This window comes from Cyprinus carpio, chromosome B1, assembly GCF_018340385.1.
Source record: "Cyprinus carpio isolate SPL01 chromosome B1, ASM1834038v1, whole genome shotgun sequence".
NCBI lineage: Eukaryota > Metazoa > Chordata > Actinopteri > Cypriniformes > Cyprinidae > Cyprinus > Cyprinus carpio.
In genome coordinates, this window is record NC_056597.1 from 18853097 (window position 1) to 18880221 (window position 27125).

General features: G+C 36.7%; 1 protein-coding gene across 1 annotated transcript in view; it reads right to left on the bottom strand.

Moving 5' to 3' along the window:
• Window positions 1-276: 276 nt before the first annotated feature.
• LOC109078429 (protein ELFN1-like) overlaps window positions 277-27125 on the bottom strand; it is an 81143-nt gene continuing 54294 nt past the window's right edge. Inside the window, exons 2-3 of the mRNA XM_042716907.1 lie at window positions 22400-22471; window positions 277-5520 (exon numbers count right to left, since the gene is read on the bottom strand). Coding sequence (XP_042572841.1) covers window positions 2734-5169 — 2436 coding nt within the window. The 5' untranslated portion in view covers window positions 5170-5520; window positions 22400-22471 and the 3' untranslated portion in view covers window positions 277-2733. The remainder of the gene's footprint in view (window positions 5521-22399; window positions 22472-27125) is intronic.

Sequence of the window (27125 nt, forward strand, 5' to 3'; positions counted from 1 at the left end):
TGCACATCAAAACAATGTGCAGTGAGTCCAAGAAGTCTGAGACCAAATGCTTCTATTTGTATCTGTTCATTTCATTTGTTTGATATCATCACCATAGAAACTGAGCTAAAAGCAATTTGAAAAATGCACCTGACTACACAAGTTTAAAACCTGATGATCATGTTCTCAAGAATAATTTGAGAAGGTTCCATCTCTGATGGAAGCACATCATACATTCCGCATCAAGGAGTCCACATGGTCAGTCACCAAATGTCTTATTGATAGTGTAGAATCTGAAATGTTTCTTATTAATTTTATGTCTTAATGTTTCTAAAGTTTTTGATTTCCAGGTTTATATTTGATTTTGAATCCCAGATTTTCAGTACACACTTTTGAACCCCATTGTTTATACTTTTTGTTACATACCCTATTGATATCAGCTCATTTCTTCTGGTATGCTATAAGTCTCTGAGGTCCAGTAGGTTTCTTATAGGACATGCAATTACATTTCAGCCCACCTCAACGTGTTTGTGCTGTTCTCACAAAAACTCAACAGGGACTTACCTTAAGCGCCACAGTTGAACACGGCTTGAGGCACAATATGTCTTTGAGAAAAAGTATTTATTTTTTAAGAAATAAAACCATTTTTATTGTGCTCTTTGACATTTCCACCAGACATGAAAGCCCTTAGATCCATTCTTTCCCTCTTACAAGCAGCCCATACATGTGGCTGTTTTCAGGCTGCTCTACATTCACCAAGTCATTTTCTTTCAGCTTACTTTCAGTGTCCATGGAAAATCTGAAGTGCTACAGTTTGCAGTATAAGAGATGACAATCAACTCAACAGACCTGTTAATGAGATACAGTCCATGTAAGTTGAACCTTAAAAAGTATGGATTTGCACTAGGGACATGTTTTTTTTAAAGAGTATAATAATCAAATATTTAAGATTTATTTACTCATAAATTATGGAAAAGATGCAAGGAATCTTCTGGTAGTTTAAAGAAGACCCCCATTTCATTAATTACACAGACATTTGGATTAAATAATTATTTTGTCCCTATTATCATGCATTAGTCCTTTCTTGTAGGCGTTCATTTAGCTCAGAAATTACCTAGAATCACCTAAATGTTTTCAACTTAATTATGTAACAAAACAGAAACAATTTTCGTTAGGTACATGAAGACAGTGAATGTTCAGGACCAGGCTGCCACAGAGAAACAATCTCCAATTTCAGTACAATAAGCAATAAATCAGTTCAACAATCAGTTTGAAAATGGCATTTTCATTCATAAAATCAGCTGGTGAAATGAAATTTCCTCCGTAAATGGCACAGAACCTGACAACATTACAAACAATCTACCCGTGTTTTGAGACGGTGGATATGATGGTTTAAAAACAATACTATGTGCACTCTAGGGCTTAATATTTGGTTGACAACTTTTCTGTCAGACATGCACTTTGATTCGGATATAATTTAAATGTTAAGTTACTTCACTCCATGAAGCAGGGTATTGTAATGTGTGTTTTCACAGTACAGGTCTTAAAATTTGTTTCCTCAAAATTTAAAGGCCAATTCCATTGTTCTAATCAGTGGAATCTAAATTGTCTATGAGTATTAATGGCGGTGAGAAAAATTTGGACTGCCTAGATCAGCACTTTAGACCTGGCTTAAAAGCCATAGACGACATAGCTCTGTTGAATCTCAGTAAAAAACAAACCCCAGGACTGATTTAGCAAGGTCTTGGGGTTCACAGTGGTTTAAAGTAGGCATGTAGTAGCAATATCTTTAAATTGAGACAGAAACATTTCTGAAGGTCTTGCAAACAAGAATCGGACTGGGTTTAAGCTGAACTAAGCCCCAAATATTATAAAACTGATGTCGGAGAAAAATAGTGTTAACACAGTACATTCATTCTCCAGTATGCAGGACTTGTGTAGAGTTTGTGGGGTCAGTTTTCTCAGTAGCACTGCTTGAAGATCTGTTAATGAAATACAATAAAAAGCAAAAAACAGTTCTACCTGCACAGCTGTGTCTGTATGTAATCACATCGCAGGTGTAAATCTTAAGGACTTGAAACATTCATTGTATGTTTGAAAATGTAAACTTTACAAAAAAGAATGGAGAACGCATTAAGAGAAGCTTTTCTTCTGAAAAGTTGTTGTTTTAAAATCCAGTAGAGGTGTGCTTCTGTAGCAAATTCAGCAGTTGTCCGTTGAACAGTCGCTAAGAAGAAAAAAAGAGTATTTTGAAAGTTGCACAGTCTGTATAAAAATCTAAGGTTAGGGAGAACAGTGTTCGGCAGACATTTTGAGTTGTATGTTTTTCCAAGTACACAACAGTCAATACTGTCACAGGACACGGCCATGCGATAACCAAAGATTAATTGTAATAAGAAGAAGAATCAATCTTAACAGTAACACTACTAATCAATGATGGTCATGATGATGAGGATGATGATAATATAATAGTAGTTTATTATTTCCAATATATAAAAATCAAATGTTGAGTTGAGGTTAATACTGTTAAAAGTTTTCTATTCTTACCACTTGGCACGTACACTCACTGCAAGATCTACAGTATCTTGTATTTTGTTTTCATTCCCAAACAGAATGATTGAAAAGAGCTAGCAATACTTCTAAGCTATTTCTCTAAAAGTGAGTGCTGACTTGTCACTTAATCATTGATACTGGCTGGTTTGGTCCAGAGATTTGTGTGGTCTTCTTTAATTGAACGAGCTATAAAAATGGCAATCATGATTTCTGCTGAGCAGAGACTCCTTTCCAGTAGTCCAGAATGTCATGTAGGTCCTCATCTTTGGCAAACTGTACTTTCCTCCTTAATGCATGACCTGCTGCAATGTACTCTTCCTCGTCCCTATTGCGTTTGCGGTGGAGTTTAAAACGTTCCCACAGGCTAAGAGAAGGCCTACAGCTGTACTCAGGACTGGAGTAGCCACTCAGGTTGTGGTACTGCGGTGAGAGCTGTGAATAGGACAGCTCCCGTGGTCTGGAGCGCGTCAGCGGCTCCAGAATGGATGACTTCCGGCTCCCCGACACCTCTATCGACTCCTCTATATGGTGGGGACCAGGGTAGGAGTGCCTGTGTTCGCTGTATTGTCGAATTCGCTCTGCCTCCGCCCTCAGGATCGCAGCAGCTGGAGTGACTGTAATGATTCCTGACTCATCGAGTGGAGATGCTTTCTCAATATATTTGGACTCTGATCTGTAAGCTCCTTCGGAACGGAAAGAGCGTGGACTGCGCAATGAACCACTCGAAGATGTGCTTGCACGCTTTTGCGGGGCATCAATACTGTGGTGCCTCTGTAGAGGATGATGGTACCCTCCTTTGTATACTGGAGACAGAAACCCAGACTTGCCCGGTGGGTGTTCTGATAGAAGGACCAACTGTGGCTCTGCTGTGGACACGGCGCCGGATTTTGCAGCCTGGAATGATGTTGAATCGGATTTCAGTGCATCGATGCAGTTGTTGATGATCTGGTTTACTTTGTCCACTTCTTTTGCAATAGTGGATATCTCTGCAACAGATCCCTGGCTGGTTTCTGATGGAGGAACGCTGCATTCCCTAATGCTGCGCTCTGGTTGCTCAGATCTCACTTCCATGTAATTCCCTTTTGTGGTCTTTGGTGTCCCAGAGATCTCTTGCATCTTATACTGATCTGAGTCATTGGCAGTTGGCAAGTATGGCATCCTTTGTACAGTCTCACCTGCAGACAGAATTTGTTTCTGGGACAGCTGTGATATAGTCCCTTGTTCCAGTTCAGTTCCATATTTCATCTCAATCAAGTTTCTTTTCATCTTTTCCAGCTTCTTGCTCTTTGGCTCGTCTTGCTGTTTGCGCTTTCTCAAGCAGTGGAACACTACACCCAGAACGATCAGCATCCCAAAGAGACAACCGAGGATGGTCATAATGTAATGAGTGGCGGTTGACTCATTTTCCACATGTTCTTGCAATGTCCTTGGTCCTGTGGAGATGGTCAGGCAGGTGTGGTTGAACCTCAATGAATTACGAATGGATGCCACACAGTAAGTGTAGTTAGTGTGAGATTTAAGGTTCTGTAACTCAATGTCTTCTCTCTGGCTTTTCAGGTTTTGGATATCAGTGAAGAAACTGTTATTGTACAAGACAAGGATGTACATTTTTCTAAACGGATTTGGAATCTGAATCGAGATTGTCGCACTTGTGTGGGTAACATCTTTTAGTTTCATTAGAGGATGTGCATCTGGATCCACAAAGGTGGGGCTGATGCTTATGGTCTCCTCTGGTAATGTTCCTGAGGAACAGTCATCCAGTCCGCATGGGCTTGAAATTGTTGGAGTGCACTCGTCTGAAGACCCTTGAAGATTTGGTGTCACGTTGTCATTGGTGCAGACAGAGGAGAGTGCATGGAAGGCATTCCGAAATCTTGGCATCCTGGGATTCTGACTTAAGAGACTGTAGCCTGAAAAGCCAGGGGGCGTATCGCACGCCATCCGCTCACTTGTCCGGTTTGGGAATGCAACAAGCCAGCGCAGGAATCCCAACAGCTCACATGAGCAACTGAACGGGTTTGCATAGAGCTCACACGTTGTAAGCTTTGACAGACCACGAAATGTAGCACCATCCAGAAGCTGAATCCTGTTCATGGAAAGGTCAATGTTTTCTATCGCAGGACACTCCCAGAAGGCATTGGCTGAGACGGTCTCGATCAGGTTAGCCTGAAGGTACAGGTACTGTAAGCGTCCCAATCCTCTCAGCATACCCTCAGTTAAGTTCCTAAGCTTGTTAAAGCCAATCTGCAACACTTGAAGATTAAATTGGGCTGAGAAAGCTCCATCTTCAATATAAGAGATGTCATTCTTAGTCAGGTTTAGGTATGTGAGATTGCCGAAGCGACTTAAGGAAGAAAAGTGGATGCTTCGAATCTTGTTCTCATTGAGTCGCAGGTCAACAATTGTGCTGTTAATATGCAATGGGATATTTTCATATGGTGGCTGGTTCTGGCTGCAGATTGCCAACCATACAAATCCCTTTTCCCCTTCAATCAGCCAGCAGTCACCCTGAACAACAGGCACCCTTGTCAGTGAGAGGAACACAAGAGCCATAGCCCAGCAAAGTAAGGCACTGGTCACCATTCCTCCTCCATGTCCACTGGACCCAGATGAAATAGACATCTGTGCTTCAGCCATAGCTCCAACAGATTTTTGTTGTTGTTTACACAGGTTATGATCTTTTTAGCAGTATTCCACTGGATATTCAACAAGGCTTTGATTGTAATGGGATGTAACAGTTCTATTAGGAACATCAGCTTGAGAAAGCCGATTTTTGTTTTTCTCTGTTCACTGTACGCTTGGTGTCTTGTCACACTGGAAAGGAAGCTTCATTTACGACCAGAGTCTTGTTTGTGTGCAATAGCTTTTCAGATAGCGAATCTGAGCATTCCCACGCATAGCCTCCCACAGGGTAGGAAGTGCTTGTGTTTTCCGAGGACATCATTTCTCATCAGATACCCGCTCATGACCAGATTTTCATATTGCATCCTGCAGAAATAAGAAGAAAGAACACGATTATTGATATTTGAAAAAACTAGGTCAGGTCATAACAATGCTCCCTCAGAGAGAGTTACAAAATTATATAAATGTGAATATTTTGCACAGCACATTATGAAATAACCCACTTACCCAAACTTAATGGCATGGCGCTTTACAATTAAATCCAAATGAACACCCACTACTTCCATTGTACCTTAATTTCCAGCTATTAACGGTGATACCATGTGCAGAATATTGTCTAGTGGCATTTTGGAGCTATTTTTAAAATGTCCATTTTTGTTTAGCTGACGCCATGTGTATATAATAATTACAGTTGCTCACCTACCAAGAGCTAAACTTAGCACAGATCAATCACGCAGACACACTCGCACGCTCTCCAAGACTAATTAACATCTAACAGCTTAGCTCATCCTGATAATGCAAACACACACTCTATACAGAAGTTTACTTTCACGTCTATCCACCTTATTAGCTTATGAGACCCTCTCCACTTGGCTGATGAAGGGAAACCCTTAAAATAGACTGCTTTTTTAATTACAGCATGACCTAAATCAAACAACTGTTAAAAAAAGAACAACATACAGTAACTGAATGGTTGTTTTAGATATGGAGAATATATTTAATGTGGCTGTCTTAAAAGGAAATTGGGTTTTGTTTGTACTCAAACATTTCAATAATTGCTCAGAAAGTATTGGATGATTTCTTAAGTATCCAAACAGAGCTTGTTTGCATTTGTGTGCAAGGGAATATAAATACAGTTTGCTGACCCAACATAACCTACAGCGTAATTAAAGTACAGAGAAAAAACGATATATCATCATCAATTAGATAATACTGGTGCTATTATCTAGTTCATGATGATAAATTGGATTTTCACTCTACTTTGGTTCATCTTAGCTGCTTTAAATCGAACAACTAAATTATTTAATATGAAACAATATATAAACAGTAAGCATTTAAAAAATCACTTGAATAAACAAACATTGCAATTGATTGCATTTTTAACAGACTTGACCAGTAAAAAAAATTTTAAAACATATTTGGCTTTGGTTTCTAACAGGTGGAGGACTCCTGCATATACAGCAGCTGTGGAAAGAGCTAAGTTACCACTAGAACACTATTCCTTTTCAAGAAAGGAACAATCTTGTAAAACTGCCATGATTATGTGATAGATAAGCTGTGCTTTGGGTAGTGCTGTGCTACAGATTGTACATTGTATTGGCGGTGCACTCCATGCTGCTTAAATGGACCATGATGATGGCGAACCTTTTTCTTCCTTTAAATCCTACTATAATTACATTGTATACAGGTATGTATCTGTCTGGGCTTCAAATTGACAGGCTTCAAAGTCCTGATGTTTTCCATAGCCAAGTGTGTGTGTGTATGTGTGTGTGCGTGTTTGCAGGCCCATTTCATGTGGATGGGAAATGGGTAATGCTGTCTGGTTGACTTCTGACGGTTTACAAAGTGCTTGTTTCACAAGAGCATTGTAGACAGTAGAAGAGGCAGGGAGGAGCAGAGACAGGGTGAAAAGAGAGTTCTGTAACGTGAATCTTTCATAGCATTTAAACTGTATGTGCCCTTACTTCACAGTGTGCTAGGAGTTACACACCACAGTACGCTGCCACAACTGCAAACAAATCACTGTTCCCCTAAGTACCCTTCCTATCACTACCAGCATTTGAAATATTCATGTATTTGTTTATTTATTCTTTATATGCTGTCATCTGTGAATAGTGAAATTCTCACATGCTGTTTTTTACGTTGCTAGGTATATTAATAATATGTGCATGTGTAAACACACTTATGCACATATCGACTACCTCAAAGCTGAATGTTACATCACTGTTTGCAACTGTATGTCTAGGACAACACACACACAATTAAATTCACAGGGAGATATTTGTACTACAAATCTATCTGTTCTTGATAAACTTGACATTTGGCAAATGTGTAATGCAGTTCAGAATGAATAGAAATAAGAAATCAAGGGGACTGTTACACTCTTGTCAGAAAGATGTTGTTTTATGCATCCTGAAGATATCTTCTATATGAAGTATTTGTTCTGAATGTTTCAGACAGATTTATAACTGACAAACCATGTTAGTATCACAATAGACCATTTTAACAGTGCAGTCTTCATGAGAACAAGCCTTTGGCTCAGTCATTCGCCCCAAAACACTTAACCTGCATGTCAAACCATTCATAAACTTCAAAGGAAATGGCTTATTGTGTTCGCTTCCATGAACTGACTTCGATACACTACTGTACAGCAAGACGCATTCAAGCAGTCAGACTAACATTTAGTACTGTGTCTTTTCAAGCGTCAGAGAGGAAGGGATTGATCGTGTGTGTGTGTGTGTGTGTGTGTGTGTGTGTGTGTGTGTGTGTGTTGGTGCAGACATGAATGTAGTTGCTTGTGGCTTAAAATAACACGCTCCCATTTTATGATCAATAAACAACTGTGTGACTCTGTGACATTAGATTAAGCCACTCGCTCTGGGCAAACATAAGAGAAGCTGTTATCCCCATATATTTTCTTTCTCACTCCCTAGCTTCTCATTTTCTAAGTGGAAATCCCAAAATCTCAGATTTCTGGGTGCAATTTGTGATATTGGAGACATTAGTCTTCTGAAAGTAAACAGACTGTAAACATGTCAAGATGAATCAAAGTGATATGAAGTGATTAATGTAATATGACATTCATTTACACACAAATAAATTGCAGCATCAGATATAGAATAGATGACATAAAACATCGGTTAAATTATCTTTATTTGCTTATTGAGAATATGCACTGCTTATTCCGATTTTTTTTATTTATTTATAATGTATACTACTACTGCTCAAAGTTAATGGTTTGAAAAAATCTTTAACGTGTATTAATATTTAATGTATTTTTTAATACACTCTAAATAAATGATGTAACTCATACAGCTTGAGGAGAATTGTTTATGTATGTTTTGTATAGTGATTAGGCTTATACAAGTGAATTAATTGCTTTTTAAACTGTCAATATAACTTCAGTATGTATTAAAAAAAATCATGTTTAAAAATGCAGTTAATTACATAAATAAATAACTTCAGAAATAAAGCTTTTTTTAAAATTACATTTTTACAAAGCATTCACAAATTGAATGCCATTTAACTGATTTTTTAAGTCTAAAGTTCATTGGTTGATCCATGTGTGAACTGTCCCATGGCTTTTTAATTTAATTGATAAACCTATAAAGAAAAACAAAAAAATCTATTTATGGATGTATTTTACTGTTACATTTAAGTACTATTTTGAACATAAATAGTGATTCAAATATGTCTGATTATTTAGTTTATTTTAAAAGTGATTTGTGTTTTTTTTTATTATTGAGTTAGTAATTGCAAGAGGACCCAAAACATATTTAGCAAGACTTTTTTTTGGTGGTCTTCACGGCAGTAACGTGTGCCACATTTCCTACAAAACAAGATTTTCATGTCCCAATTGATCTGATTAAGAACACAACATCTAGTTATGTTTGATTAGGCAAGATTTTACTGTGGCTTTCAAAGCAGCAACACACAAATCTCCAGAGAAAAGACAAAGGACATGAACAAATAGCGATTATACATAAGCACTCAGGAAATTACTTAAACAACTTCCTCTGTGGGCATCCAAATGTTCAGATAAACACTGCAGAGTGCGGCATAAATGGGCAGTTGCTAATTTGTTAGTGTGCAGATGTGCATTGGAGTGTGTTTGTAAAGCTGAAATAATTGTGTAATGGCCATTGTTTAGTGAGTGGGTGTTCAGTGACACATAATTGGACAGGGTTCAGGTAGCACAGCAAACACGCGTACAGTTCACATCTGCTGAGTTCTCAAAACACTCAGGGGGAAGCCTTTTTGTGTGCCAATCCATCTCTGTCTTCATTTGACTAAGAAAACAAGAGAAATCCAAATGTTTCGGTGACTCAGGAAATGCTTTTGAAAACAAGACATGGTAGAGGCCTACTTGTCTGTGGGGACTGTCTCCATGGTTACCCTGCTTCTGGTGACAGGCGCTGCTGCCCATAGGGCTATCTGATTTACACAGTTATGATTAGACTGAAACTACAGATGGTGGGGAACTTCTTACCTAGTCGACGCCACAGACAGGAGACAAACATGATGCAGTGGCGCGTATAGTGTAGATGTGATTAGGAGTCTTGTATGTAGCATGAACTGTGGGAAGCAAGAAGAGGTTTATGGACTGATGTGGCAGACTTTAGGTGCATTCACACCTCACAGTACAAGCGATCTTTGACCTCCACATGAAAAGCATCGTGGAAGGCTGATTTTACAACGTTGCTTGGTAGCATGAAGATGGGAATTATACACGATAGTTAAAAAAGCACATAAGAAAGGTAAGAATTTGAGGCCTAGGACAGAAAAAGTCATTTTGGAATCAATGTATAATTTTAAACATAATATTCAAGTTACTTTTTTGTTAATTTCCTGACACATGTTGTGCACTACTGTTCTAAAGCTTGGGGTAAGTTTTTTTTTCAGTGAGGATGGATTACATTAATCAAAACTGTCGGTAAAATAATTTATAATGTTACAAAATATTTTACAAAAGAAATCCGGCGTCACAGTTTCTACAAAAATATTAAGCAGCACAGCTGTTTTCAACATTGATAATAATTAAAAATGTTTTTTTGAGTATCAAATCAGCATATTGAAATGATTTCAGAAGGATCACATGACACTGAAAAAACTGGAGTAATGATGCTGAAAATTCAGCGTTGATCACAAGAATAAATAACATTTAAAAAAAAAAATTAAATGGAAAGGAAATACTAAGTAGTTATTTAAATTGCCCTAATATTTCATTACTATCAAATACATGCTAAAACATTAAAAACCTTACCAAAATGTCTTACCAATCCTAAACTTTTGGATAATACATTTCTGCACACCCATAGAAATATGAAAATAATTAAAAGATATTAAAAGAAATTGAGGTATGTTTCAAATATGTAAACATTGTAGCCGTTAACTGATGTCATGACACATTTCATTTTCTGTTGGTTATGTATGAGACAAAATCACTATTAATTTTCTACAGTAAAAAATGGCATTTTCATTTTTTTTACATTTTTAATCAAAAATGAATGCTCTGCTTGTTCTTAGGGTCACCTTTTTAAGCAGTAGGCTACACTTACTTTCATCTCATTGAGTCAAAAAATAAATAAATTAATTAAATATTTAGAATGATTATCCAAAAAAAAAGGACTTCAGTTGCTATTTCACTACTTAGTCTCTACCAAAGCCCAAGCTCAGTCTCTCTTCCATCTTTTGATTTTTTTTTGCAGCACCTCCCATGTTATGATACACCATGTGGCTAGTTGTCTGAAGCTCATTTGCTGTGCTTTCTAAGGAAGGGTCAAAGTTGAAGTTGTTATAAAACTTGACATGCATGCAAGACAACACTGGCAGAAGCTTGATGCTTTGTTCCACCGAGTTAAATGCATTGGAAGTGTTGACTTTAAGACGCATGCTGAAGATGTCTTTGTTGGAAATGCATGTTAAGTATGTAATTACTTGAGAGAAATTCCATGATTATTTGGGTGTGCTTGTGTTTTTCGGAGTTTTCTTCTGGTGTGGTTATGCACTCATACTAGAAGATTAGACTGCACATTGGCTCAGAGTAAAAGTGTCAGGTCTATTCACTGCCAACTTTGAGAAAGCTGCATAAATTTGCACGTCTTTCCAAAGCGTGGAGTTATTTTTGAACTTGGCAGCCAGTGATATAGGGTTTATCCTGGAACAAGAGGGAGAAGAAAAAAAACAGAAGCCATGACATACAAAGTGCAGATTGAGCAAGACCAAAGATCTTCCCTGATGAGACCACCAAGGATTCCCTCTGCACAGAGAGCCTAAGCCTAGTCACATAACATTAAAGAGAGCTCACTCGTAACTGAAGCTTCTGTCATCGGTTACTCACTAAGCTGTTATATTTTGGTGATAAATGCGTGCTGTTGTCTTTTGCGGTTCTCTTGTTTTCAGTTTGTGCAATGTGCAATATGTCATTTATTTACAAATTTGCATTAATTAACACAGATGATTTACTATGTAGGGCAGATTCTTTCACTTCATGTGAAGTCAAATATTGTGTGAATGCTGTCTAATACATTAATATGTAGCATGTACTGCCCTGAAGATTAGTGATGTGAAGCGCACTGGATTAAAGCATCTCTTTATTGTAAATGTGTTTGTGTATCTGTGTGAGAGCGAGGGTGCTTAAGCATTTGAAATTGGCCCTGGGAAATTTTGATGCTTAATGACGTTCCTTCACACTCCAGAAATCTGTTCTATTGCCTTGCAGAGCACAGATCATGAAAACAGGCAAAAACTAATATGCATTATTACATTTCAAAAACACCATGCTACAAAGCGGTAACTAAAGTTGCGAGGCAGGGGAGTCTGATTAATATTTGGTGAAGTCTGAAACTGATTTTTTTAGCAGTGTTGGTATTATTTATTATTTATATACTATTATAATATGTATTGATATTTTGAACAAGCTTTTATTTTCATATTTTCCGTTTATATTTTAATTTGGTTATGTGCTTTTGTCACTTTTCTTATTATTATTTTTTTTTATTATTATTATTTCTATATGGCTTTAATTTGTTTTTATTTCAGTTTTACTTTTAGTCATTTTAGTATTTCAGCCTTAACATATTTATTTCATTAAGTTGACAGAAATATTTTTAATAAAGTTTTCATGTAATATTTATAATAATTCACCTTTATTTCAATGATCAAAAACAACATTTAATCGTTTTTGTTTATTTGTGTATTCTGTATGGGTCTTCTGTAGTTTCAGAAGTCAAAAAGCCTCTAGTTTCTATGATTTTTTCTAGATATGGCTTTATTCTGTATAATAGCAATAGCACACAACTTCTATAAAAGATTCAATATTTAGAGTTATCATTCATGGATTCCACAGAATCACTTATTTTAGTATATTAGCAGTATTTTGAAGCTTTAAAAGTAATTTTTGGGGAGAATTGAAAGAATACTTTGTTGCACTTCGTACGTCACTATAATAAACATGGCAAGCAATAATACTTTCACACAAATGCTTCCTCAGTTTCTCTCAGCGCATTTAATCAGAGTTGAGAGCCGGAACAATGTGTTTTATAATGTTGAGTGGAGTGTGTTTAGGATGCTGCGTAATACCTGAAGTAAAGTTTTCTTGCATGTTGTTATTGCATGCTGATGCTGTTAGATTCCCCACTGACTCTTTCTCAGCTGGACCTCACAGTGACGGCAGCTCTCTAATTAAAGCAGAATACATTACCTATAATGAGTAAGAAAATGTGTGTGTGTGTTTTATTCCAGGGTGTGTGTCCTTTTTTTTTTTTTTTTTTTTTTTTTTTTTTTTTGTAATCATTGAGACTTTACACCGCATGCATGGACTCTTTATGGATGCGGTCCCAAAATACAATCATCATAATGTATTAGTGTTTGAAGAAGATAATCACAAGGAAACCGCTGCAGAGGTACAGAGTTAAACTGAGTAGCGTGGCTTACCGCTCTGAATTTTGGCAGTGTGAATATATTTACTGAAGGATATGAATGTTTGCTGTAATTTGGCTTTTGTGTAAATCTCAACTGTTGTTACAAGCTGACTGCGTTTGCTGTTTGTTAATACTGTCTGTATTCTTGCTGTCTGCATTGTCAAACCCAGACGGATTTTCTTCATATTTACTCTGCTGTTTCGGGCAGAAAATCTGTGTAATTCTGCAAAATACTTTTTTTACTCGAACAGCTGACAAGACTTACTGGTAGCTGAAAACATCAAAATACTTAAAGTATTTAATAAACAAACACACAAGGACTGTGCAGTGCCTACTGTAGATACATGCTGACATGATGTGTCACATGATCCTTCAGAAATCATTCTAATATGCTGATTTGCTGCTCAAGATCAAGAAACACTTTGTGTTATCACTGTTGAATGACACGTCTTTGCTATTATTAGTGTACTAATATCTTTTTTAATTTTACTGCCCCAGACTTTTAAACAATAAAAGTATATAACCCTAATGAAATATATAAATATGAAAAATTAATTTATATATATATATATATGTGTGTGTGTGTGTGTGTGTGTGTGTGCGTGTGTGTATGAATATATACATTTATATGAATATAGTGTAATATGAATATAAATGTGTACACAAATATTTAAAAAAAAAATGTATCATTTTAAATTATAGCTTAAGGTAATATTAGACTAAATTACTCTTTTGAATATATTAAATCAGTGGTAAATTCATAATTCAAACAGACCAAAATAGTTACGTCTAAATATTCTAAAACCTGACTTAAATTAAATCTAATTTAATTTACAAAACAGCCATGAAAGCACCCATAACAACCTAATTGCATGCTAATAATTGCTTGGCTTGGCAGCAATTTTGCACAAGCAAGAACCACTCACATTTTATTCAGACAGTCCATTTAAACTCAGCATGAAATCTTCACAGCATTCTTTTTTGTAAGATGGAGGAACATGTACGTTATTTAAGATCCCTAATAAGTAAAAAAAAAAAAAAAAAAAAAAAAAAACAGTCCTTTATCCTCAGCTGCCTAATAAATCCCTAAACTGTGAAACTGAGAAATACTGCTGTTAGGAGCAAGGACCGAACATGGTCTAAAAGGAAAGGTACAAGACCATCTTCCTTTCAAATATTCACTTCCTCTTTCCTGTTTTTACTCAAAGACACACATCTAAAGAATAAGAGCTGACAGTGTCTCTCTTTATACACATGAACAAAACCTGCAAACTAAAGGATTTTTCTCATAAGCATAGAGGAGGAATAAAACAACCAGCTCAAGACACAGATGGCAGCCACCCCTCCCTTCTTCCTCTTTCTCTGGGGTCTGCAGTGATCTTGACACCTGGTCATCATGACATTCTCCATTTAGCTGTTGAGCATCACCAGCCAGATGAGAATGTGCACGGTATAAAAGATGAGAGGCTAACTGACAAGATGAAAGGATGTGCAGAGAAAAGATGAGGGTTTTGTAAAATCACATGCACAAACACATGCACGCTCTGTCTCTTTAATGCCCATCATTTCAGTTCTCTGCTGTGTTAGATTTTTTTAAGCTTAGAAGTTTTAAGAGGATATGTTTTAATAAAGAAAAATGCAGAGGCAGCGTATGGTGACATTTAAAGGAATAGTTCATCCAAAAATTAAAATTCTGTCATTATTTACTCACCCATATGTCCTTCAAACCCCTTTTATTAATTTTTTTTTCAGTGGAACAAATAAGGGAATTTTTAAAGAATATTCACATACACCACTGTGCAAAAGTGTTAGATTGTTAGTATTTTCACCAAAAATTAATAAATAAATAATTAAATAAAATGGTTTTAAGCCAGTTATTTTTTTTATTTCTTTCTGTAGTGTGTCAGTAGGAAATATTAGTTTACATTTATATACATACATTTTGCCATTAATTGTAATAATCAAGTGAGATTATTGTTTGCACATGGAGTCTGAAAAACAGCCAGTGCTCTACACAGAGATCTGATCTCATCATCATCCAGTATGTCTGGAATCACATGAAGAAACAAAACAAACTGAGACAGACTAAATCCAGAAGAACTGTGGCAATGTCTCCGAGATGCTTCAAGAGTTTTTACCATTTAAAAAAAATAATAAATAAATAAATACTATTAATGCAGCCTTGATGAACAACTCGGTGAACTTCTTTCAAAACCATTAAAAAATCTTACTAACTCCAAACTTTTGAATGGCAATGTACTGTATTTTATTTCATGTACATGGATATTATGAATAGTCTCAGCTGAACATTATATTTTGGGTTTAAATATTTCAATTAAATAAATTTTATACTATTTTAATGCTATTACATTGAATGATCTGGTAATTTCAAGCAACTGTGGACTATGAAATGTGCAGGAATATAAAGCTGTTGTTGAAATATCTGGTGTCAGTCACTGAACTCCTCTTGATCTTGTACCTGTTAGTTTCTTTATTTCCCCCTCCCTGCGGTAAAGTCTATAATATAATTTTGCCATTTTTGTGTTCTTTTATTTATATAGTTTTCTTGTTGAGTGTGAATTGAGTCCTCTGCGGCTGTCATAGTATTGTGGTTTTGAGTTTTGTTGTTATTGGTTTTCTTTATCTCCTCTTATTATTATGGCCTGCTTGAGAAACCACAATGCAATCCAAAACAACGCTTTTATTTTTTTGTACACTTTTATTGTTATAGTGCTCAGGGTACAGACCTCGTGGGTTAACCTTCATAACTGTTAACTGTTCATCTCAATGTGATATTGCCCATCCTTATGCCGCTATATCCAAACTATGACCTCACTGCTGACAGCATGAGGACATGCAGTAATTACAGCAAATTCAACAGTAAAAACATGAGCTGAATAGAACAGTAGCGATGCAGTCTGCTGTGCAGTCCTCAAGGCTTTCATTCAGCACAGCATGATCTGAGGACACCATTCGCCACCTGTTAGAAAAGCAGGGAATAAGTTCGGTTTAATACTTGTTTCTCCTCCTTACACAGAGGGTTTCGTTTTTGACCCAGCTTCCAGGTCTCACACCTCAGATCTGTCTCTCGCAGCCCAGCTCCAAAGCAAGTCATCAGTGTCTTTGGTGTTGCAATTCAAAGTGCATACACTATGCGGCTAAAATTCAAGTGCTAAGGTTAAACTTTGAGAGTGGAGAAGAATGCTGGAAAATGCAAGAAAATAAAAACATTGCCAGATCTGGTTGAATAAGCCCAGTCTAGTGTCATGGTTGTGTCGAGGAAGGCACACAAAGACGAAAATAAATTCAACAAGTAGTTTAATAGTATCCAGGAAGAAGATAATTCACATAGACGAGGGGTTGACACACAGCAATTCAAACGTAATAACGGACAAAGACTAGAACCAAAGAGTGAGCTTAAATAAGGCAGGCAGCTAATGACAAACAGGTGATGGGAATTAACTAATGAGCACTAATGAATCAATGAACTAAATGAGGGCACAGAAGAACTAAACAGACCAGATGACTAAACAAAGTGAAAACACAACAAAAGAGTTCATAACAGTTACAGTTTGCTCCCCTCCCGGAAGGCGCAACCTTGCGCGGTAGAAGAACCAACAGTGGAGGGAGGACGGGGGTTTTGGAGGGGGACAAGGAGTAGGAGTAGGGCTGGCAGGAGGGCAGGCAGGCGACCAGGGTGGCTTTGATGGTGGGAGGAGCCACGGAGGAGACAGGAGGATCCATGGAGGAACAGACAGAGTGAGGAGCCAGGGTGATGATAGAAGGGAACCAGAACAGGAGGAGGAGCCAGGTGAAACCCAGGCCACAGCAATGATGGCGGCCAACAGTGGAGCCGACTGAGGGAGAAGCCATGGTGGATGAAGGGTTGACGGCTCCAGGGGGGCGACCAACGGTGACGGAGCAGGTGGTGGTGGACTGAGGCGGGGATCTGGAGGTCTGTGGCGGAGCCAGAGCGACTGAGGACCAAGGTGGAGCTGGAGGGAGGAGCCCAACAGAGCTGGTGGAATGGAGTGACGAGGCACAGCTGGAGGAGCGGAGTCCTGAGGTCATGGTGGGTCGATGACCGACCAAGGCGGAGCCGGAGGGACGAGGGAGCCCGGTGGAGCTGGTGGGCAGAGTGAGCTAGGAGCCGAGGTGAAGTTGCTGAGTCAATGGACCGGGACTCGGAGGCTGGCGGTGGGGACAAGGGATACCCCAGCCCTGATGCTGCTGGTGACTGGCAGACCCGTGGCGAGCCCACACCACAGATGGTGAGCTGAGGGTGATCTAAGGGGCTGGCAGGAATCAGCAGGAGAGGGGCAGATGAATTCTTAAAGTCCAGAAGTGGAGGTGGGAGAGGGAGGTTGGGTGGGATTTTAGGATATTCTGAAAGTTCATCAGGTGGCAAAAGACATGGCATATCAGCATATTCATCCACATTATCCCCAGAGTCTTGCATTTGCTCACCCCCAGCGGTACAGTGGGTGGGACTTTCCTCTGCGCCTTCACGCTCCATTGTAACAACCACCTTCGCGAGCGATGTAGCCGACTCTTGCACCTTGTTGGACGATTGAAAAGGCTTTGGCTCCGGGGCAATCCCAAGCTCAGTCGCTCCTTCTTGCACTGGCTCGTGGGTTGCAATGGGCTCTGGCTCTCCGTCCATGGTGGACCTGGGCTGAAGCTCAGCGAAGCGGTGTGAAGGTGGGCTGGGCTCTGGGTCAGGAGTGGGACTGATGAGATGCTCCTTGGCAAGGCCGATGGTGAACGGTGACTTGTTGCTCACCAGCACCTACTCCACAAAGGCGGCAAAAGAATCCTGAGGTCTACCTCCGTGCTCTGCACTCCTCGTTGAGGCTTGTCAGGAAGAACACACAGAGGCTGCTGTCCGGGCTGCTGGAATGGTTGGCGATCTCCACGAAGATCGCCGAGTGGACCTCAAGAGGCATCCCCTTCTGCTCTAACAGAATGAGGAGGACATTGGGATGATGTCCCTGCTTCAGCAGGGGAAGGAGACCTACCAGGTAATCCATAATTGAAAAATAAACACTGACCACAACAGAAACAAAATGGGGAGGAGGGGTGCCGCTTACTTTTTGTTTTAAGGGTCTGGTATTCTGTCACGGTCGTGTCGAGGAAAGCACATGAAGATGAAGATAAATTCAAAAAAAAAGTTCATAACTGTTACACTGCCAGAAACAACAAAAGAGTTCATAACTGTTACATCTAGACTCTTATTAACTGTATTTCATTTAATTGGATATACTATACACTATCATTCAAAAGGTTGGGGTTAGTAGTTATTTATTTATTTTTATTTATTTTTTTGAATGAAAGAAATTAAAAAAATTTATTCAGAAAAGGAGCCATTAATTTGATCAAATGTAAAGACATTTCTAAGGATAGAAAAGATTTCTATTTCAAATAAATGCTGTCCTTTTGAACTTTCTGTTCTTCAAAGGATCCAAAAAATGTATAATGGTTTCCACAAACATTAAACAGAACAACTATTTTTAACATTGATAATAATACATTTTTTTCTTTAGCACTAAATTAGCATATTAGAATGATTTCTGAAGGATCAGGCTGGAGTCAGCCAGTTACTTTAAATTATTAAACAATTTAAATTGTAATAATAATTCAATAACATTCTTTTACTGCATTTTTGATCAAATTAATGCAGATTTGGTGAGCAAGAGATTTGAAATATATACATATCTAAATTATGGTATGCAATCAATTTAAATATGCATTTCTACAAAAACAACATGCATTCAATTCTGTCATCTAATGAAATGTAAAGCAATGAGTATGTTTCATATAAGACCAATTATTCTTAATATCTTGACAATGTGTAGATGATTGCTCATGATTTAGCTCTCCATTATTTTTATTTTTTGTGGCTTACTGAGTGCGGCAAAAAATGGCAAAACTGTGATTTCAAACTCTCATGTCAACACTGAGCTATATTTAAAACACATGATGCATAATGTAAATGTAAAACATCAAATTTGGCTGATAGACAACATTATTATATTTATGTCTGATTTTTCATTAAACTCTAGCAAATAGTGGCATCATATAGTAGCATAAAGTTAATGTCTTTCAAACGTAATTGAATTGCAATGAAAATGATTCTGACATAAATTCCAGATCCAAATCCTGAGGTTCTGTATCTGGTTCTTAGACAAATGAAGCTCTTTGCTTAAATAAATTCATTAGATGTATCGGGTGTGTTTTTCCCCTCAGATCTGCATAAATTTAAGTTGGGATAGAGCCAAAGCAAACCTTAAGCCTTAAGCTTATACATCTATCAGCAGCTGATCCCCCTCATTATGGAGCTTGACTGATATGGGCAGCCATCATTCCCTTGAATAACACACGGCCATCGTAACCGACCTATCATGTCCCATGGTGATCAACAAGACCTTCTGATAGATTGTGTTTAGTTTTGAATGAAAAAAAATTGACAGACAAACTGTACACCTCTCGACGGAGGTGAGTAAATGCTTGCTTGGTTTCTATTAGCTGTGCTAAGGAGGGATTATGTTGTCTTGGGGGAGTCAAAGCTTTGTAAGCGAATGAATCCCAAACCTCTAAATCCTATTAGCTGCAAACGGAGGTGAGAGAACACAGAGCCATGGCTTAACCTTAAGACTGACAGATGCACAATTGTGTTTTATTGCATCTGTTTGTCCTCTCTCTTCCAGCACAACACAAACACACGCCAATCTAATAGTAATGGTGAGGGTCTCTAAAAACCTGATTCATATCTGTTTTGTTGCCTTAAATTATCTTTTCCCTCTGGTTTCTCCATCCCAATCTAACGTGAAACATACTGTTGTCACTGGCTGTATACGTGGTAGGAAGGCTTTAAGACTCGTCTGAATTCAGTGTTTGCATAACATCCTGTCTTGATGCCTTCATCAATCGCTTTTTGAAGGCAGAATAGATATTTCCTTTGCTGTCGGTGGTTTTGTTGTTTCTTTTTTTTCTCAAACTTATGAATCATAAAACAATCAGCATTGTACTAGTTAATATATCTTTGCTTGGTTATTTCTGAAGTTCACTTGAATATGTTGTAGATTATCAGACCTTGCATCTAGTGCCTTGGGGTCAGTAAGACTTTTTAAATGTTTTTGAAAGGCAACACTTATTAAACAGTAAAAAGTAAAAACAGTAATATTGTGAAATTTTATTACAATTTAAAATAACTTTTTAGCTGAATTTTCAACATAATTACACCAGTCTTCGGTGTCACATGATGCTTCAGAAATAATTGTAATATGCTGCTAATATACTGATCTGCTGTTTAAGAAACATTTCTTATGATTATCAGTGTTAAAAACAGTTGTACTGCTTAATATTTTGTGGAAAACATGATTTTTTTATTATTATTATTTTTTTTAAATTAATTTAAAGTTCAAAAGAATGTCATTTATTTAAAATAGAAATCTTTTCTAAAATTATAAATGCCTTTCCTTTTAATCAATTTACAAAAAACAAAAAAAATACTCAAAAAAGAAAAATAGTCTTACAAATGTGCACAGTTTTCTTTTATGAGACTGGATTGCTTAAAAAAATAGTTATTCTTTTTGTCTATACAATGAGTTGCAAAAATTGCAGACAGAAAATAAATAATTGCTCAAGAACATGATTTGTTGTCTTTTTCCTCGTATTCTCTGAACTACTTTGGAGCAATAAGTAAATACCAAGGTTTATGTATATGGTAATCATAGAGTACCATGGCATTACCATTTAATAATAAAAATGTAATAAAGATAAAGGTAAATGTAATAATATTCGCTGTACTTGCACACTTGCATATTACACCTCCAGTTTCCCAAATATTAAGCTGATTTCCCTGAATTATTTAATATTTCCCACATTATCATACAAGTTAATGCCTCAAGCATCTGGTTTACCTGTACCTTATTTTCTTGTTCATAGTTGATGTTTCAAATTAAATTTGATAAACCTAATGCCCTGTATAACCTATAACATATGATTAGACTTTCTAGTAGACACTAAAACACCCTGAGACCACATTAAAAATCTGTTACATTTTGTATTAAATTCAAACCATGCAAAAGACATTTTTATTATATGTAAAGGAACTATAGGTCTCAGATGTTTGGACCCACTGTATGTTACTTGCATAAGCATGTTTCTCTGTGTGCGTGGTTATACACGAGGGAAAACGAACAATGAGAAGAAATGAGCTTTCTTGCTCTATTTCTTTCTCTGTCCATTTTTCTTTCCCAACCTCAAAATGAATCTGCTGTTCTGTTACAAAAAAGGAAAATAAAATAAACTTTTATTGGTGAAGGAGAAACAGGCTGGTTGGAGGGGAGGAGGAAAGAGGAATGGATAAAGATATGCATTAGTCAGAGAACGGGAGTGCAGGAGAAAGCCCATGAATCTCAATCTAACTTTGTTCAGCTGGGACCAGAAAAGAGCAAGCCAGCAAGGTCATCTGAGACAGAGTGACGCAACAATTACAAAAGCCTGCCAGGCCCATTGTGATTGGTCATCTCGCTCTTTGATCAATGTCAAGGAAATGTTTTTTTTTTTTTTGTTTTTTTTTTTTTTTTTAGCATGTCATGATTTCTGCCCTTAACTCTCAATAGTTTAGTATGAGAGAAGTATAGCTTGCATTCTGATTTATGGTGTAGGTGTCAACATACATTGTATATGAGGTATTTTCATTAGAGAGAGATACTGTAATGATGTAATTAAATGTGGAAATTTATTGTGGATATTGTCCTACTATTAGAATGTGGTATTTGGTATATTTTGCAGAAAAAAAAAAACAAATAAAAAACAAATAAATCAAAATTTTTAAAATCAATAAAAAAAAATAAATAAAAACAAACAAAAATCAAACAAAAAATTGATCAAAAGTGCAGATGTTTAGACTTGGCCTCGATGTCAGCTCTATCATCACAGCAAAACTAAGAGAAATTACTGTACATCTGACCCTTATGCCTTGGCCCTCAACACTATTGACTGTGTGTTTGCTTTTGGTAGCATTCCTTTTCTGTTTACAAAAGCATATTTCAGCATAATCCAGTGTTTTATGTATATTTGTTAGCAAAGAAACAAGAACAGCCTATAAAATATGAAAATATATTTCATTTTCCTCCAGTAGCATTCCTCATTTGCAGCATCTACAGCAAATGAGATGGAAACAGAATAATAAGTATCTCCCCTGCACCCTATTTATTGTATTTTTCCTTTGGTCATCATTTCTCAAACTTGCTTACTATCATTAGGCCATAACTAGAGGTCTAAATTGTGTATCTGTGTAGATGTAAATGTCCTACCCTCACAGCTGCAGAGATCTGATTGGTTCTCCCAGTTGCTCAAGTATCCAGTCAGATGTCCTTTGAGAAGATCTGCAAACACACATATGTATAAGACTTGAGACATTAAAATAATTCAGGGCAGTCTCGTTCATAAAACATTGCTATTTTTATTGTTCAGAACTTTATGTATAAATGAACTTGAATGATAACCCTGCTCTTTTAGCCACAAATCGAGCAGAATACTATAAACTTACACTAAAGGAGGAACCTGAGCCATAACTACTGTATGGACCAGAATATCAGAGACACTGGTAAGTGGACTATTTTTACTTTTTGCTCCACTACATTTAAGATTTATGTTTTTGAATTGTATATAAAATTTCCGTCCATTTGGATTTGGTGAAGAAACTATTTACATCAAGAAATTCCTAGTAAATTTCACAAATAATTGCAAAGCAACAAGTAATAGAAATAAAGAAGTAAATAGTATTTCTTTTTATTATTATTATTATTATTTTTTATTTTATTTTTTTTACATTGCCGTTTTAGCATGAACTTATTGTGATGCACATTTGTCAGTCACACATAAAACAGTAAGGAAAAAAGCATGGGATATATTATTTTTAACTAATTGCATGTATATGAAATAGTTAATAATTAAATATGAAATTATTTAAATAATGATATTTTCAAAATGCTTAGAATTGACATATGTAAATTGTGAAAAACAATTACTTTTCAAAAAGTATGAACATTGTTGAAATATAGCTAGCTGGAACAAGCAGTATTCAGTTAGTTAAAATGTATGAGATAGAAACAAATTGGATTTATTGATAAATGTATTGATAAATATAATTATTTTATTTTTTAAAACTCATTAACTATTGCACTGTTGCAGACATCTCAGCTGTTTCTAGTAGGTTTGACTGAATTATGTATTATTTTCTTCAGAAATCATAAAAATGTAATAGAATTGAATGAAGTGTGTATGTAAGTATTGGATACCATCATAATGCCTGCATTTTATTTATTTAATCTAATTTATCCTTCATATGGATTCATTTGAAGTAGAGGCCAGAGATGCTACAGTACACCCACAATGTCTATTACCATCACTATGGATCTATAATGAAATGAGCAGCCATATAACACAAATCATTTCCTCCGCTGCTTGTATAAAAGAACATCTATTGCAAGCCATTGTACAGACACTGTGTGTTCATTATGTTCGCATTTCATGAGATGATGAGATTTAACAAATTCAAGAAGGGTTACATGCATCAGAATGCTCTCCATGGCCTCTGGATTTAAATATTACACGGCCTTTACAACGAGTTCAAAAAGACAACGTGCCAAGAAACTTTTCACCTCATTCATCAAATTCATGGCAGCATTCCACCCTGAAGAATCTTTTCCAATTTAGATCTTGTACAGCAGCAACGTTACAACTGAAGATTCCTGTTTGTCTAATCGCTGTTAAATTCTGAATAATTGGGTAACAATTGACTTTAGCAGTTACCTACTGTAGCATCTCCTAAGAAAGACGTAGTTGACATTAATTTATGTATTTATTCGCTTTTTGACAAGGAAAAACTTGTGCTCTGATCCACACATCTGTGTGGCCCACATACAGAACCTACTGTTCCTGAAATCTGCTCTATTAAAGTCACACTGACCCAGGATTGTGAAGCCTCTAAGGAATATGCCCTGTGGCAATCTCTCACTCTGTCTCCACAACCTGACACCTTTACAGTCATACGCACACAAAATAGGCATCACTATGAGAGATCACATATCTGTGATGGCAACCATTAGACATATTTCAATAGCCCTATCATCTCTGACAGTATCACAACAGATATGTTCATAGAAAACTGGACCATTTGTATTCCTTTCATTCTTTCTTTCTGGATGTGGTAGCTAAGGGGTTTTAACTGTTTGTAAATGTATTTATGCATTTGCAAAAATGTTCTGTGTGATTGATAGGGGTTTTTTTCTTTTCTTTTTTTTCTACCCAAGTCTGTAGAATCTTGCAACCTTATCAAAGCAGTTGGGGGTTCAGTGCCTTGCTCAAGGGCACCTCAGTCATGGTATTGCCGGCCCGAGAGTCAAACCCACAACCTTAGGGTTAGGAGTCAAACTCTCTAACCACTTGGCCACAACTTCCCCGAATTATAGTTTAAGTGGATGCAAAAAACTAATCTTGCTTTTTTTTTGTTGTTGTTGTTTTTTTTTTTTTTTGGTGCATTCTGGGAAAATCAAGGGAGCAAATGTTTCAGTGCACTGGAATGGTTTTGACAATGAGGCAGCCATGGAAATCCTAGAACTCTAGTGTACTGACTACAGAACTGGTTACAGAGGATTGATTCTGATATCTATTCATCCAAATGAAATGAGAGATTATTGGGTGCCAGATTCAAATCAGTCAAAGATGTAGTATCATATTATCGTGAGTCGTCTCACTTTCCCACTACTCTCTCTCACTCTCTGTGTGTTTCCCCATTCAGTGACTGTTCTTTTGTCCTTTAAACTGGTGTTAATTAAATGAACAGGGTGCTTATGGAGCGGTGTCTTTCAGTACAATTAACTTGACATACTGTGGTACATTACTGCCATCTTTGCTGTGACCTTAAATAATGTAGATAAACTTTCTTCAAATTAATTGCCAGGTTAATGAGTTCGCACCAGGTTGTGCATTTCGACAAATGGTTTCTAGAGTGCCAGCAGGAGGGGAAGTGAGTCTGTTTGATCTAAAAAAAAGTTTTACCTTAATTGTTCACATTTTTCATTCTTAATAACTTTTACATTATTGCATTTGGTCATTTGTATGTGTGTGTGTGTTCGGAAAATCTTTCACATTTTAAAATATCTTCACTTAAATCCATTCCAAGGATCACACAAATTTATCATATGGCTTCAGGGGATGTGGAATATAGTGCACAAGTCTTAAGGCCTACTTTTATGGTGATTTAATTGTGTTTTTTTTTTTCTGTTTCTTCTGCTTGACAGCCTGTGGTGTACATTTAGAAGGTTGGCTCGTTGGAAAAATTCAATGAACATTTTTGCAAAACTCCAAAAACACACCTGTATGATTATGGGGAAGGTAATCAAATAATAAAGTCTTATTTTTGTGTGATTCCATGAATAATACTGTTATGACCTCAAAACACTGATGTAGGAACTTTTTTCTGCTAAAGTAAACTCGCTTGGTAGCTCACCTGGTACAGCACTGCACTTGCAATTCAGAGCACACACGTATGAGTCCCGTCAAAAATAAAACAATACAAGTGCTCAGAGACTTGTAGACACTAGCAAATGCTTTTTTTATCTGACATGTGACATTATCAGTTAGGTTAAGTGTAGGTGGTATGTTATTTTTCGATTTGCAATAGAGCAATAACCTTTTAGCTCCACTCACCAGATGTTTCATTTCCAAACTGCTGTGATAAATACAACAACCAACATAATAAAACATCACAAGATTCACTGTCATCTATTTCAGATAAAACTAAATGCACTTTTAGTGCCATTCACTGGACATTTCACTTTGAAAGTGCAGCAAAACATGCAACAAGCAACTTAATATAATTTCGCTTACACAATCCAATAAGTCTGGGCTTTTGTGTTGAACGTTCCTTCTATGAAGAAAGTCACATGGGTGTGGACCTTGAGTAAATAAATACTAACCCTTTAATGTACCTTGTTGTTCTTTCTGGATATAGCACGAGGAAAGAGGAAAGAATAGGGAATGGCAGGAAATATGAGGATGTGAGATACTGGCAAGGACAGGACTGGATGAATTTACATTTCTAAGCATAGCAGCATGTCTGAATCAATGTAAAAATGTGCATGCGTGTTTTTCCACGTTTGTGGGTCATGTGTGAGAGGTATACAGTCTGTGTAAGCTCCTTACTGTATTTTTGCTTTTTTATTCTCTCACACACAAACTCACATGCATTCATCTCTTGGCTATTACATTACAGTGACCCAGAAAAGCATAAAATTGCATCAGTAAGCCAGAAATGACCAAATCCTGTTTCAGTAACCTAGCAAAACACAGGGAAAGCAAACGTTTGGTAGAACAGGTGCTATAATTGTGTCGACAGTGTGTGTATACTTTGTTTTCAGGCGTACGTGTTTGTTTTGTGTGAGCGGTACTTCACGGAGTGTTCTGCAGTTTCTTTCAAGGACCTCCTGGTTGCATCACCTATTTCAGAAATCAATGGGTGAATAACCAAACACTTATATATATTCATTTGTATTCCAGGCACAGTAGGATGAAGCAGGCATTCGGTACAGTAAGCACTATCCTCTGGGGTAGCAGGGGAGGAAATACTGCAAGAAAATACTGGGAAAGGGGCAAGGTGTCATGTGTTTTAAACCATGAAAATTTTGAATGTACATGTGTTTATTAATTGCAATATCTTTAGGCCAAATAGTTTGATTAATTTGATTTAATTTCTCATAAATAAACAACATTTATTTACTTTTTTTTTCATTCCGTCTATAACAATTTTTCATTATACAGTATGTGCATTTATATATATATATATACTTGTAATATATATATATATATATATATATATATATATATATATATATATATATATATTTTTTTTTTTATATATATATATTTTTTTTTTGTATATATTGTATATATTGTATATATATATATATATATATATATATATGAAAATGCATTCACATTAACATTGAAATCAGCCCACTCATTTTGACTTCATGG